The 13,728-nt window shown below is 37.6% G+C and overlaps 1 protein-coding gene across 1 annotated transcript in view; it reads left to right on the forward strand.

Annotated features, from left to right (window-relative positions):
* The first annotated feature begins 364 nt into the window (after positions 1 to 364).
* LOC139984179 (germinal-center associated nuclear protein-like) overlaps positions 365 to 13,728 on the forward strand; it is a 99,202-nt gene continuing 85,838 nt past the window's right edge. Inside the window, exons 1-8 of the mRNA XM_071997955.1 lie at positions 365 to 505; positions 5,448 to 5,556; positions 6,122 to 6,985; positions 8,379 to 8,587; positions 9,498 to 9,606; positions 9,922 to 10,077; positions 12,762 to 12,851; positions 13,268 to 13,392. Of these exons, the coding sequence (XP_071854056.1) occupies positions 482 to 505; positions 5,448 to 5,556; positions 6,122 to 6,985; positions 8,379 to 8,587; positions 9,498 to 9,606; positions 9,922 to 10,077; positions 12,762 to 12,851; positions 13,268 to 13,392 (1,686 nt within the window). The 5' untranslated portion in view covers positions 365 to 481. The remainder of the gene's footprint in view (positions 506 to 5,447; positions 5,557 to 6,121; positions 6,986 to 8,378; positions 8,588 to 9,497; positions 9,607 to 9,921; positions 10,078 to 12,761; positions 12,852 to 13,267; positions 13,393 to 13,728) is intronic.

Raw genomic sequence — 13,728 nt, forward strand, 5'->3', positions numbered from 1 at the left:
ACATAGACCCCTTGATGCTGACTTCTTTTCGTTTTTAAACTGGTACTATGGCCGAGTGGATAATGGCGGTGGCATTTTAAGCAATGAGGGTTAGCAATCGGGAGTAAGGTGGGTTTTTCATCCAAGAGCAATCTACGGTTTTCCCATATGACATGACTTTCTATATTGAAAAGATTCCAACTTTGAGTTAAAATGTTGAATTGGAAGCCACCTGGCGTGTAAGTAGTAATCCATAAGCCTTTATGGGTTTTTCTCACAATTTTGGTCGCTTAAGCATCGTAAAACTTACTTATTCTTAATGTTACTACTATTATTATTATCAACATTATTATTATTTTTATTATCATCTTCCACGTCTTATGACTCTTACTGATACAGTTGTTACTCAAGTGCACCCTCAATTCGTAAATTCGACGGACGAGCAGGGCAGGATTTGAAGAGTCTCGATTGCGATCATATTTGCCATGTATACAGCAAAACCATGAGTTCCTATAATCAAAGAAAGGTGATATCATCAACTTAACTTATTATTTCATCTTTCTTCTGTTGTGTCAACATATAGCTTTCGTGTCAAATGCTCTGAAGAAGGTCTATGAAACGAAACGTAATCTACTCTGCTCACTCGCATTAACGTTGAACACTGTACACGAGAGCTAGTTTCGCGAACACAAGTATAGGCCTAGGACAAGAACTAACGTTACTCATTAGGCTTACAATATCACGCAGTTAGGCTAGCTCAATTAAATGTTCGTTCTACTAGTCTCCCTAACGTGCAACGAACCACATTATGATAAGCCTAGTTTCTGATGCAACTGCAATAATCCAGCATGGATCTACTGACTGAAAGCAGTGTCATCAGCATATAGATGAAACTGAACAATAATTTATACTGCCTGATGATATCACCAATGGGATGGGTGTACATTTATGAACACCAATAGTGGGGGGTGTATATGATAATATTGTATTATGTCATCATCAAACCGGGTTATTACTGTACCAAATCAAGAGTATGACCATATCTGTGAGTTGCACCAGCAATGTGTTGACGAAAACCAAGGTTCAAGAGAATTTATAGGAACTGTTTAGTGTCCCATTTATCATGGCAGTCTATGTGAATATTAAAGTCAATTTATTAACTGCCCAGGAATAACACATAGTTCCTCTAGAAACAGCTCAAAATCAGTCAGTAATACAGACATTTTCAAACCATACGCCGCAGAGGGTGGAGGTCGGTACACGGCCACAAATTGAACAGACTTTGACTTATCAGTCACACAAACATACTCAAAAGTAGCAGATTGAAAACCAGTAGAGGATACAATTAACTATAAAGGTCTCTTATATAAAATACCAATGCCACCACCTTTAGAACTACCACGTGATATATTTAAGAAATTTTCACCAGGTGGGGTACACTCTCCAACAATTACAGTGTGTTTGTCAGTAAGCCATGTCTCATTAATGCACATACTGTCAGCATCATGCTCCAACACATATTCAACAAGTGTTACAGTTTTGGGCAGGTCCAAGCTATTTGCACTGTGATGTACGGGACATTTCAGAGACTTAAATGTGTCTAAAAGTTATAAAAAATCTATTTTCCAGAAACTTTTTCAGGTTTTCATATTTGTTATTGCTGCTACTTTATTACAAACTTATGAAGATTTCCTACACTTGCTTTAATTAGGTCTCATCTTAATTAATGTACAGTGTGACGTACGGGACCAGAGAATTTTGTGTTTTTTTTGCTAAAGAGCAAAGCTGAAATCACTGTGAAATTAGGAGGGCAGTGATCAAGCTGTTATAACTAGTGAATAGCCTAACCTTCCAAGGGCTAAGCTGTAACATATTAGAAAAAAATATGAAGCCATTCCAGTTCAGTGATTACACAAATGAAAATTGTCCTGTGACGTACGGGACATGTGACGTACGGGACATGTGACGTACGGGACAATTTGTCCAAATAAAAATTGACTATGAAAACTCATATTTTTATTCCTGAATATACCATAACAAGCTGATTTCTACATAAAAACATTAATTTGGATATGTCAGAACAATGTCATTTGTAATTTAATGCCATATTTCCTTCTTTCGGGGATCGAAAAGAGCAGTGACTGTACTTGTGAGATCATTCCACTACATAAAACATGGAATGCGTAAAGTATAAATCTACTCTAAACATTCATCAAATACTCATATCATCAATTTTAGCTTTGTTAGACCACAAATGATCCAAGATGCAAGTTTTGGTGCAAAACTGTCTCGGTATATACTGTACAACACTGTATCATACTCCCCACTATTGACCCTGAAGTTGAAATATGATCCATCCCATTCAAAACATACCAAAATGTCCACAGTAACATCCACATAATGTCCATCTATGAAACTAGTACAACAAAGAAAACTCTATACACCTAATAATGGTTACCAGACCAAATGCTCATAACATCAATTCTAGCTTTGTTAGAACACAAATGATTCAAGATGCAAAGTTTTGATGCAAAACTGTTTCGGTATATAAACTGTACAGCACTGTATCATACTCCCCACTATTGACCCTGAAGTTGAAATATGATCCATCATATTCTACCAAAATGTCCACAGTAACGTCCACATAATGTCCATCTATGAAACTAGTACAACAAAGAAAACTCTATAGACCTGATACTGGTTACCAGACCAAATACTCATAACATCAATTCTAGCTTTGTTAGACCACAAATGATTCAAGATGCAAGTTTTGGTGCAAAACTGTTTCCGGTGTATACTGTACAGCACTGTATCATACTCCCCACTATTGACCCTGAAGTTGAAATATGATCCATCATATTCTACCAAAATGTCCACAGTAACGTCCACATAATGTCCATCTATGAAACTAGTACAACAAAGAAAACTCTATAGACCTGATACTGGTTACCAGACCAAATACTCATAACATCAATTCTAGCTTTGTTAGACCACAAATGATTCAAGATGCAAGTTTTGGTGCAAAACTGTTTCCAGTGTATACTGTACAGCACTGTATCATACTCCCCACTATTGACCCTCAAGTTGAAATATGATCCATCCCATTCAAAACATATCAAAATGTCCACAGTAACGTCAATGTAATGTCCATCTATGAAACTAGTACAATAAAGAAAACTCTATAGATCTAATACTGATTATTGAACAAACTCATGAGTGTTTGTCCTCTGCAAAAATTGGGCGAGCAAAACTCTACACTTGTAACTAAAAATCTCAATGTCTACTATCTAAGTTCAGGACACAAGAACATTGTTGCACAGTCATGATAGTCACACTTCACAATAGGCCTACGAAATGTTGAAATGCAAACTCAACATTCTTGAAGTTGTCCTCATTCAATGTCAATGTTGAATAGCATTGTAGATGATTCTGTATCCCACACACACACACAATTGACTTCCCGATAGTATATTGAACAACACCTGGGCTGTTGGTGGTCATCAGTCATTTTGAAGCCATGTTGTGCTCTTCAGGCATGCAGGGATTATAAGTTGCAACTAACATCTTTCAACAAAATAGATTTGCAAGCATTGAAAGGTTTCCAGTAGAGGTCCCCATTGGAGCCCATGCATGTTTATTATGTATAAATACAGGGTTTCCCCCCACACTATGTCCCGTACGTCACATTTTGTCCCATACGTCACATTTTTAATTTTGATAATTAGATTTGCTGTGAATATTTTTTCAATTTTTTTTGGATGGATTTTGTTGAACAATGTTCTTAATTAGAACTTTACAGAATATCACCAAATAAAAAATTGTTCGTCCATATCAAAACTTGAAAAAAAGTGCTGAAAATTGTGACGTACGGGACATCAGTATTTGGACACTAGCTAATTAGCATATTTAATTGATGAACCCCCAAACATAATATGTCAACATTATTGGAAGGAAGGGTGTATCATGTCCCACATAAGTTATATTCAATAAGTTCATATTGCTGGCAGGGAAATAGAATTCCAAATGTCCCGTACGTCACGCTGCAATTTGAATTTATGCAAATTAGCCGGCTGTAATTGTTCGAATAGGCAAAACAATTAAAAAAAATTATGAAAATCTGAAACTTCAGTAATTCAGCTTTAACATGACACCACATTTAGGGAGCTTCAGTAAAGTTTGAAATTTGGCTTCTAGGGATACAATAGCTTGGACCTGCCCTTTTGCTACATATAGAACGTGCATTCCATGTGTGAACACTCAGTTTCAAGAACGTTTTTACTCTAGGTAACGAAGTTCGATTTCATCGATTACTACCGTTTTGCGGGGATCGCAAAATATTTGTACGGCAGTTAGAAATGATTACGGCAATCTGTTTGCGACTCCTAGAATGTCTCTTACCTCCAGGTTTACCACGACGCCTCCATGGTTTACTCTTGAGTGTGCGGCTGTTAAATGCTGTTAATATGACTTAGTTTGATGCTGTGTACAAGGATAACGTAGTAGTCTTTAGGATGCTAATTTCTGTACGTACACTTGTCACTTGAAAGCCCATATTCATTAAAATGTAGATGGGATGGACTACGAATAAAGCCTGGAATATATATATGTATGAATGGGCAGGAAATCCTTCTGCTGACATTGTACATAAGCTGACAATAGATCTAGCCGGCCATGATAATAGTGACAAATTTGACCATCACTATGGATGGTGTCGTATGGCCGATATGAACAAATAAAAAACCATGAGGAGATAACAAAACCATCAAAATAACCACAAAACCGGGCCCAAAAAATCAAATATAAAGGTATCATCATGATCCAGAGCAATTACTCACATAATCACCCATTAATTCAGCCCACAATAATATCAAGGCACGACAAAAAGATTAAAAGATGAAATTACAAGGAAGAGCAAGAGGAACCTTGTACAGCGCTACACTCTCTCAGTTACAGTTGATACTCAAGAATAATGACACCTGACAAAACATTGGTTTGTGTGCAATGGAAGCGTATAGTGATAGGTCTATATTATTTACAGAAATAAAAATCAAATGATGAAACCTTTAACTAATATTACAATGTCAGCAAAATGACTGTGAAACTTCCAAAGCGGGAAATTTTGCCTAGTTACCATAGATGCAGGCCTGGACGGCATGCAATGCAGACTACTGTATGATACTCAACTCACTTACATAGGGTCTGTGAAAATGCGTGCCATGTAGTGTGTAGCCTACAGTACTGCACCATCTACTGTAACCAGGCTGTCAGTGTTCCTGACAATAACAGGGGTTGTTAGGCTGACCTATGGCCAATGTTAGGCCTAAAGAAGTGTACCTGCATGTGTAAGTATAAATTCAACAATTAATTTTCGGGTTATATCGACTTTGCTCTTCTTTTTCACGAGCAGCATGTTCATGTTGACTGAAACATGATGAACTTACTGTATACATGGTTTCTAAAATTTACAGAAAAGAGAGGCCCTGCAGAGACTTTCTCAGAAAAGGTCCGGCAACCAAGATGGTGCTGCTCAGGAATTGAAGGCAATGAGAAGGACATTGCATCAACGATCTTTCACTGGTAAGAACAAGGGTTTCTCATAATTGCTCTTTTATTCCCCCGGGGGTGGGGGGGGGTAATTGAGTATTACCCGATGTTTTTACAGCAGTGCAGAGTACCAATCTGTCATTGCTGATGATCAAGTGAGAAACATGGATTCAAACTGGATCTGTATGAATGACAGGTTAAATTTTGTTAGAAAATCCTGCTCGGAAAGTGAAGTTATCTAGACGGAACAAGTGCGTGTGGATTTCTACATGGGATTCCCATCTTTGTTCAGCTTCTGGCGGGATAAGAACCACCCGGGAACCAGAGGATTAGAGAGGGCGCTACCTCTTAGCCGGTCCAGCTTCCATATAATGTGACATATTTCCCTGGTGTGCAACCATTTGTTTTTGTTCGACCACAGGGAAAAAGAAATTGTTTTCATGATCATACAATAAGGCACTTGCCACAAAAGTCTCATAACTACAGCCACAAAAGTCTCATAACTACAGTGGTAAATGTCTCATTAATTGTTACCTGAAACATTGCTCTTTCTTTTTATAAACTTTTCTAATATTATTTTTCCAATCCAATATCTCAGATCATGATGTACGAAGGAAAGTACCACGTAGCTCTGCCTCTCGTCTCGAGAGGAGTGAAGTACAGGGCAGTTCTTCATCTCCGAACGTCTTTGGCAGCAGATCCACAGCATCTTCTTCCGCTGGTCTCTTTGGAAAGCCCAGTACCTCTTCGACGACCGTTTCGTTGGGTCTCTTTGGCAAAAGTCCCGCATCTGCTACTCCATCTGTAGATCCGAGTAGCAGCGGCAGTCGACCACAACCTGCAGGCGATCTTGGTCTCCAGACTGGAGTACCTTCGTTTGGAGAGAGTCAGCGTGGATCAGGTTTTGGAATCGCAAGCGTCGACAGTTCGGACCAGGATTCCGTCTCGGGTGTAAAAACTCTGTTTGGAAAGCCAATTCCTGCGGCCGAGCCCAGTTCGACTACTAGCACCGCTCAGGAGACGGTTCCATCTTCGGCCACGTTTGGTGGATCGGAACCTAATCGCCCTGCGAGCCACCCTGTTTCCGAAACGAAAGCATTATTCGGAAAACCGATTGCCGCATCGGCCATCTTGGCAGATGAAGCTAAGGGTCAGCCTTTAATCAAAGGAGGACTCTTTGGAAAATTAGATAAGACTGATCATGCACCATGGTCTAGAAAAGCAGACAGCAAGGAGAAGGGATTTGGAAGCAAGCGTCCGTTGATTGAGATGGAAGAGGAAGAAGGTGGAAGGGAGAAGGATCTCTCCGATCTCGAGACGTTTGGTGCCCGCCGTAGAACCGACCGAGAGACAGAAGAGGAATCGAAGAAAACGGTCATCTGGAGGAAAGGTCTGTTCGGTAAAGCTCTGGAAGGAGTCCAAGGAAAGAAAAAAAGAAGATCGGAAGAGCAAAATGAAGAAGGTCGGTTGCTTGAATCTGTCGCTCTTGTACGAGATATGTAAGATCAAATATTAACGATAGGTTTGAATTAGACGACTGAATTTTTCATGACTAAACATGAAAATAGCTCCTTGTCCACTTTTCGAACAGATTGGCTCATTGAGCTTCATGTTCAATGAATAAGATATATACAAGGATAAGGAGAGGTACTGAACCCCTGGTGCAGATTGTCACTGTTAATCTATGAACAATTTACTGTGTTGTTTTGGAAGTTGCTTAAACCTATTTGTGAACAATCCATTTTACTTTTTCCAGGGTGTAAGACATGGGTAAAAAATATCATATTGACATGTAGTTAATGATACTAATTCGTTAATACATTACTTCTTTTTTTTAAACTTTTTTTTACTAAGCCCTAAGCTCTTTTTTGCCCAAAATGGTGCTACCAGCTGTTAGTGGCCCACTGGATTATATAGATTATATACTAACATTACGTAGCTTCATATGAAAAGTCGACTAGCCTTGTACGTGTTGTAGACCCTGTCCCTGTTGCATCTATATTAGGAACGGTAGCTAAACCGACATGAATGTAACAAAGTGTAAATATGTGTTTGCAGGAAAAAGTTCCCCCTTAAAACAAAGCCAGGGACAAAAAAATACTTCTTTCTTCTCTCCGTCCAGTGCGGCCTTGGTTGCAATGTTCCTAACATAGTGATTAACACTTTGAGGGACGTTGCAATAACCTTTATTCAAGGTCCTCAGTATACTCCACAAGACAACTATGCTACATATGAAATTGTACTTATCTTCACTTATGTCCAAACGTTTAGAAATCTTTCAGCGGCACTGACGTGAATTTAATACATAAAAATTTACTTTCAAAATTTTCACCCTGGCAATGTCTGAGAATATGAAAGTTGGAGATCAGAATGCCACCCACTGAGTATTTTGAAAACCTTCAAGTAATCTGCAACCCAGGGCTAACCTGTTGAGACAAATAATAAAAAAAAATAAAACTTCGTTTTTTTCTTGTTTTCCTTAATATGCTTTTTAAATTATTGTTTAAAACAGTTTGACTACTGTCGGTTGAATGTAGCTTTTGAAAAACTCCTGATTGGTGGGTTAGAAATCATAGAAGTATTCCATGGCAACCGAATTTATCTGGTGAGAAGAAGAAGCCCACCAGGATGGAAAACAGTTACACATGAAATAAGTCAAACATCCTGACCTGTCATGCTCCTATATTAGGTTTTGCATTCCTTGGCGATGGTTTCATATTGTCAGTTTTTGAGCAGCTACCTTATGCTTCACAATGAAAAATAGATTTTTCAAACCGTTTTCAAATTTAAAGTAAAATATTGGGTTGTTTTCTTTGTTTACTGTCTCTATTTATTTGTCATTTTTTATATTCCAGCCAAGAGACATAGAGTGTCCATCACCGACCGTCAACGGACGGCCTCTCCGGACGAGATCAAGAGAATTACCAGCATCGTGTGTAAGGACATACCTCCGGGGCTCAACCTCCGTGGTCTCCTGGTGGATATATTTCAAGAGTACGGGGAAGTGGTGAAAGTTTCCTGCCATCCAGACAGTGCGTCGGCTATTATTTATTTCACAGATCATGTGAGTGTTAAATGTGGATTCATTTAATTTAATTCATTTATTTATTTATTTCATATGACACAGTTAAACTAATACATGTGGACAAAAAATATTTATAATAATGGCAAAACAACAAAAATAACAAAGCAATATATAACAAAAGCAATGCAATATAGGGAGATGTGGTAATAGTGAGTAATTTCTCAAATAATTATGTCTAAATTCTCATCTGAAAGATGAAACAGTGCTGTAATGTTTAATTTCCTGTGGCAATTAGTTCCAGAGAATGTGTCCAATCGTTCAAATACAAAATAGTTTCTATGTATTCGTGGTCAACCATTCTATATTTGCTTGAATGACACTGATGTTAATGGTGTAATTGTCTTTGATTATATCACCATACATCAACAGGAACCAAATATGTGAAGCTGTGTTCTGAGTATATTGTAAACTTAAATACTGCCCTCTATATATACATATCAATAAAAGGCATCCATCTTTAGATCACTGTACACCAGGTTGAGTCACCAAAAATAAACCTTGATAACATCTGACTGAATCACAATTCAATCCTTTGTGTTAAATGGGTGTGTGTCTTCTCAAATTTCCACGATGTAAGAGTGACTGGTACGACGACGGGTTCATGCTACCTTTCCATCTAATGTAATTGTATCTTTTGCTGGCATTGGGACAAAAAAAAGGACAGAAAGTGCTATGAACCTGGACTCTTCCATTACATTGCTAGTGGATCTCTAGGTACAATTTGTGTAGTTCATTGCTTGTATTGTATTCATAATTTGGATATATTCAAGCAACCTTTACTATCGCACTTTTATTAAATAATCATGCTAGTATACCTACTGTATGTATGCAATTTCCGTATTCAAGATGTGACTTTCACAACGATTTATTCCCCTTCTTCTCTTTGAAGTCTTCTGCATCGAGGGCGAAACGGAAAGTCAAATACATAAAGAGGGGAACTCCGCCTGTTTCGATATATTGGGCCAGCCCGCAATCGAAGGGCTCTACTCCGGAAAAAGGTACTGAGGACACATCATTCAAATATATGCGTGAATATTCATCACTTCCACACAGAGGTTATCAAAACCATATTCTATGAAGCTGTTAAATCACCCAAGTCGATCCAAATCATTGCTTCAGAACTGATAGGTACAGTAATCGCACTAAAGATGCAAATATTGGTCCTTCTGAAAAGATTTGATTGCATAATTATAGAGAAAGGTCTTCAAACTGACTTTTCCAGATAATTTCTTTGATGAAACAGTATATAAACTGTCAGTATAGTGTCACAGAAGCCAATACAGTGTTTTCCATCTTTCTTTCTTTTTATCTAGTCAAACCCAAGACTACTAACATTGCTGTTAGGTCAGCGGTGCGCTCGGAAGTGACCAAGGAGAGGACCTCTGTGTCGCCCTCTAAACGATCCCTTGTGAGGAGAGAAGAGCTAGCTACATCCTCATCTCAGCCGGAGACTTCAAGAAAAACCTCCGGTAAAGCCATTGCTTCGTTTTTTTGGCGACAGTTGGTGAAGTTTGCTCCCTGGTTTAGGAAGTGTGGCTCTTTTAATGCAATTATTTTTTGCATTTTTTTCAGTGGACTGAAATTTGCCATTTATAGCTGGTTTTAGTAACGAGACTGAAGTTTTTTAATAAGGAAAAGCTCTTTTTTAAGGAAATTGTATGATGAAAAGACACTATTCGAAAATGTAAAATAGTCCAAATATCTGATGCTGTTCTGCAGATATGAATTTCAGTTTTGCCTTGGACATTTTATCTACTCTGATCAGCCAATATGTCAGGCATAAAACAGTTCATAGAGTGGCAAATGTTTGTACGCTTTTCAGTACTAAAATATGACATATGACACCTACGCATTACGGTACTCTTACGAGATCACGTAATTTCTTGCTAACTGGCAAAATGCGACCACCTGTATCAACCCAACCTGAACCTTGATATAGGTGGTATACAACATGTACATTAATGTGGGATGACATGGCTATGTACTGATCAAATCTCTTCTGACGAGTGCCTACTGGAAACTCATTACGGACTTTAAACGGTATGAACTTTGATGTGAGGACTTTACTGAAAGCCAGACAGATCGTCAAAGCAGAACTCTGCCTTAATATATAATTCTGGACGTTCTCCTTTCATGATTGGATAAATGAGTAAATATGGGATTAGTAATTGGCAAATATTGACTCTCAAAATATCCATTAATATTTCCCAGACATTTTGACCTTTAGTTATCCATTAAATTTTTCCAGCCATTTTCAGTCAGACATAAGCATCTGTTTACAGTGCCAGTTCTGACCTTCACGATTGACCTCGACGTCTGACTCCAAGACCGACCTCCTTGAACAACATGAATTCTTGATATTTGTCATGTTCGTTTGATATTTAATTATAACATGGTATTTAATAACAGAAATATGCTAGTTGATTGGTGGATGTTGTATGCCCAAACCCAGTAACTGAACTGCAGTATGATTAAAACAGCATAACTATGAGTACAAATAGAATTTTCCTGGTTATGAGTACTATTAGATTTTTCCTTGTTACTAATATGAGTACTAGAAGAATTCCCCTGGTTATGAGTACTAGTAGATTTCTCCTTGTTACTAGTATGAGTACTAGTAGAATTTCCCAGGTTATGAGTACTAGTAGATTTCTCCTTGTTACTAGTATGAGTACAAGTAGAATTCCCCTGGTTATGAGTACTAGTAGATTTCTCCTTGTTACTAGTATGAGTACTAGTAGAATTCCCCTGGTTATGAGTACTAGTAGATTTCTCCTTGTTACTAGTATGAGTACTAGTAGAATTTCCCAGGTAATGAGTACTAGTAGATTTCTCCTTGTTACTAGTATGAGTACTAGTAGAATTCCCCTGGTTATGAGTACTAGTAGATTTCTCCTTGTTACTAGTATGAGTACTAGTAGAATTTCCCAGGTTATGAGTACTAGTAGATTTCTCCTTGTTACTAGTATGAGTACAAGTAGAATTCCCCTGGTTATGAGTACTAGTAGATTTCTCCTTGTTACTAGTATGAGTACAAATAGAATTCCCCAGGTTATGAGTACTAGTAGATTTCTCCTTGTTACTAGTATGAGTACAAGTAGAATTCCCCTGGTTATGAGTACTAGTAGATTTCTCCTTGTTACTAGTATGAGTACAAATAGAATTCCCCTGGTTATGAGTACTAGTAGATTTCTCCTTGTTACTAGTATGAGTTACTAGTAGAATTTCCCAGGTTTTGAGTACTAGTAGCTTTCTCCTTGTTACTAGTATGAGTACTAGTAGAATTGCCCTGGTTATGAGTACTAGTAGATTTCTCCTTGTTACTAGTATGAGTACAAGTAGAATTCCCCTGGTTATGAGTACTAGTAGATTTCTCCTTGTTACTAGTATGAGTACAAATAGAATTGCCCTGGTTATGAGTACTAGTAGATTTCTCCTTGTTACTAGTATGAGTACAAATATAATTCCCCTGGTTATGAGTACTAGTAGATTTCTCCTTGTTACTAGTATGAGTACTAGTAGAATTTCCCAGGTTATGAGTACTAGTAGCTTTCTCCTTGTTACTAGTACGAGTACTAGTAGAATTCCCCTGGTTATGAGTACTAGTAGCTTTCTCCTTGTTACTAGTATGAGTACTAGTAGAATTCTCCTGGTTATGAGTACTAGTAGATTTCTCCTTGTTACTAGTATGAGTACTAGTAGAATTTCCCAGGTTATTAGTACAAGTATGATGCTTTAGGCATGAGTACACATACTAAGGTCTTACACTAGTACCTGTACAAGAATGAGTACAAATCCATACGGGGCAAGTTAGAGTACATTGCAACTATTCTAGAATACCAGTGCTAGTCCCGATTCATTACAGATATTTATCCTTTTACGAATAAAAAACAAAAGTTGATATCAAACTATATCATTCAAACAACCAATAATTGAATCAATCTATCAATCGATCGATCAGTCACAAGTCTGCACTGCAAGTAACCCATTTGGAATATAAAACAAAATAAAAACATTGGATGATATGGTTGGGGCTCCCAAAAAGAAAATTCTCATCGGTTGCTATAAACTTATACTCTAGTTAGTGATATCTTTAACAATGGTTCTATTTTTTACCGAAATGTCATTCTTTCCTGTTTTAAATCATTTTTAGCTTCTCTCGGAGCTCTGGAAGGCCGAATATGCCAAACAGCCAGTGAGCGTTGGGAGATTATGGAAGAGAGAGACAGACTGATAAGGGAAGGTTAGTTTAATATACTCATAACTCTAAAAAATCCCGTAATTTTTTGACATGTTTTATTTACAGTCTGAGCTGTTTGTGCTGTCATGGTAACACCATCTCCAAAAACACAATGCCAGACCCTCTTTTTTAGTTAAAAAATTGATGGAATCATCATCCAGTAGCTCGAAGGTTAAAAACGATATCCTCATAGCGTTTTTTGGTCATATTTGGTAAAGCATATCTCCATGGTAACAACAGCAGCATTAATGATGTCATCAGGGTAGTTGTTGAGCTGAAAATGTCAAATTTGATTGCAACTATGGTAGAAAAATTTGTTGAGTCTTTGTAGAGCTGGGACCAAAAAATATAAAATATGATGTTAATTTTTGCCACTGAATGTTTTTTCCGTATGTTTAAAAAAAAATGTTTCTTTTCAGAGAGAAGCATGAAACAAGGAGTAGTTCCAGTGTTGCGTGCGGACTGCGAAGACATGTGCCCGGAGAGAGAACGTTACATGAGGCAATTTCAACGCAGACTGAGCATTTACGAAGTGGAGAACGTGGTTCGTAGCCCGACTATAAATCCTCCTTCTTCCACCGAGACAAATATTTTTTGAAAGACTTCCAGCAATTCTTCAAAATGCTAAAGTTTCAGTCAATATTTGCCAACCTGAGCGTAGTTCAATATTTGCAAAAGTTGAAAAAATTAGAAAATTGAACTCTCGCCTTGTGAATTTATTCTTCATCTTACCCCAACAATACAGAAAGTACCGTCATCTTTTCATAACAGGATGTAATTAACTTGAACTACCGTCCTAAATATGTAAACTTTAAGTTATTATTGGGTCTTACAAAGTTGCTGGTTGTACAACCTTGTCAGGAATTTCATCATGTTGGAA

Source organism: Apostichopus japonicus, chromosome 17 (genome assembly GCF_037975245.1).
Source record: "Apostichopus japonicus isolate 1M-3 chromosome 17, ASM3797524v1, whole genome shotgun sequence".
Taxonomy (NCBI): domain Eukaryota; kingdom Metazoa; phylum Echinodermata; class Holothuroidea; order Aspidochirotida; family Stichopodidae; genus Apostichopus; species Apostichopus japonicus.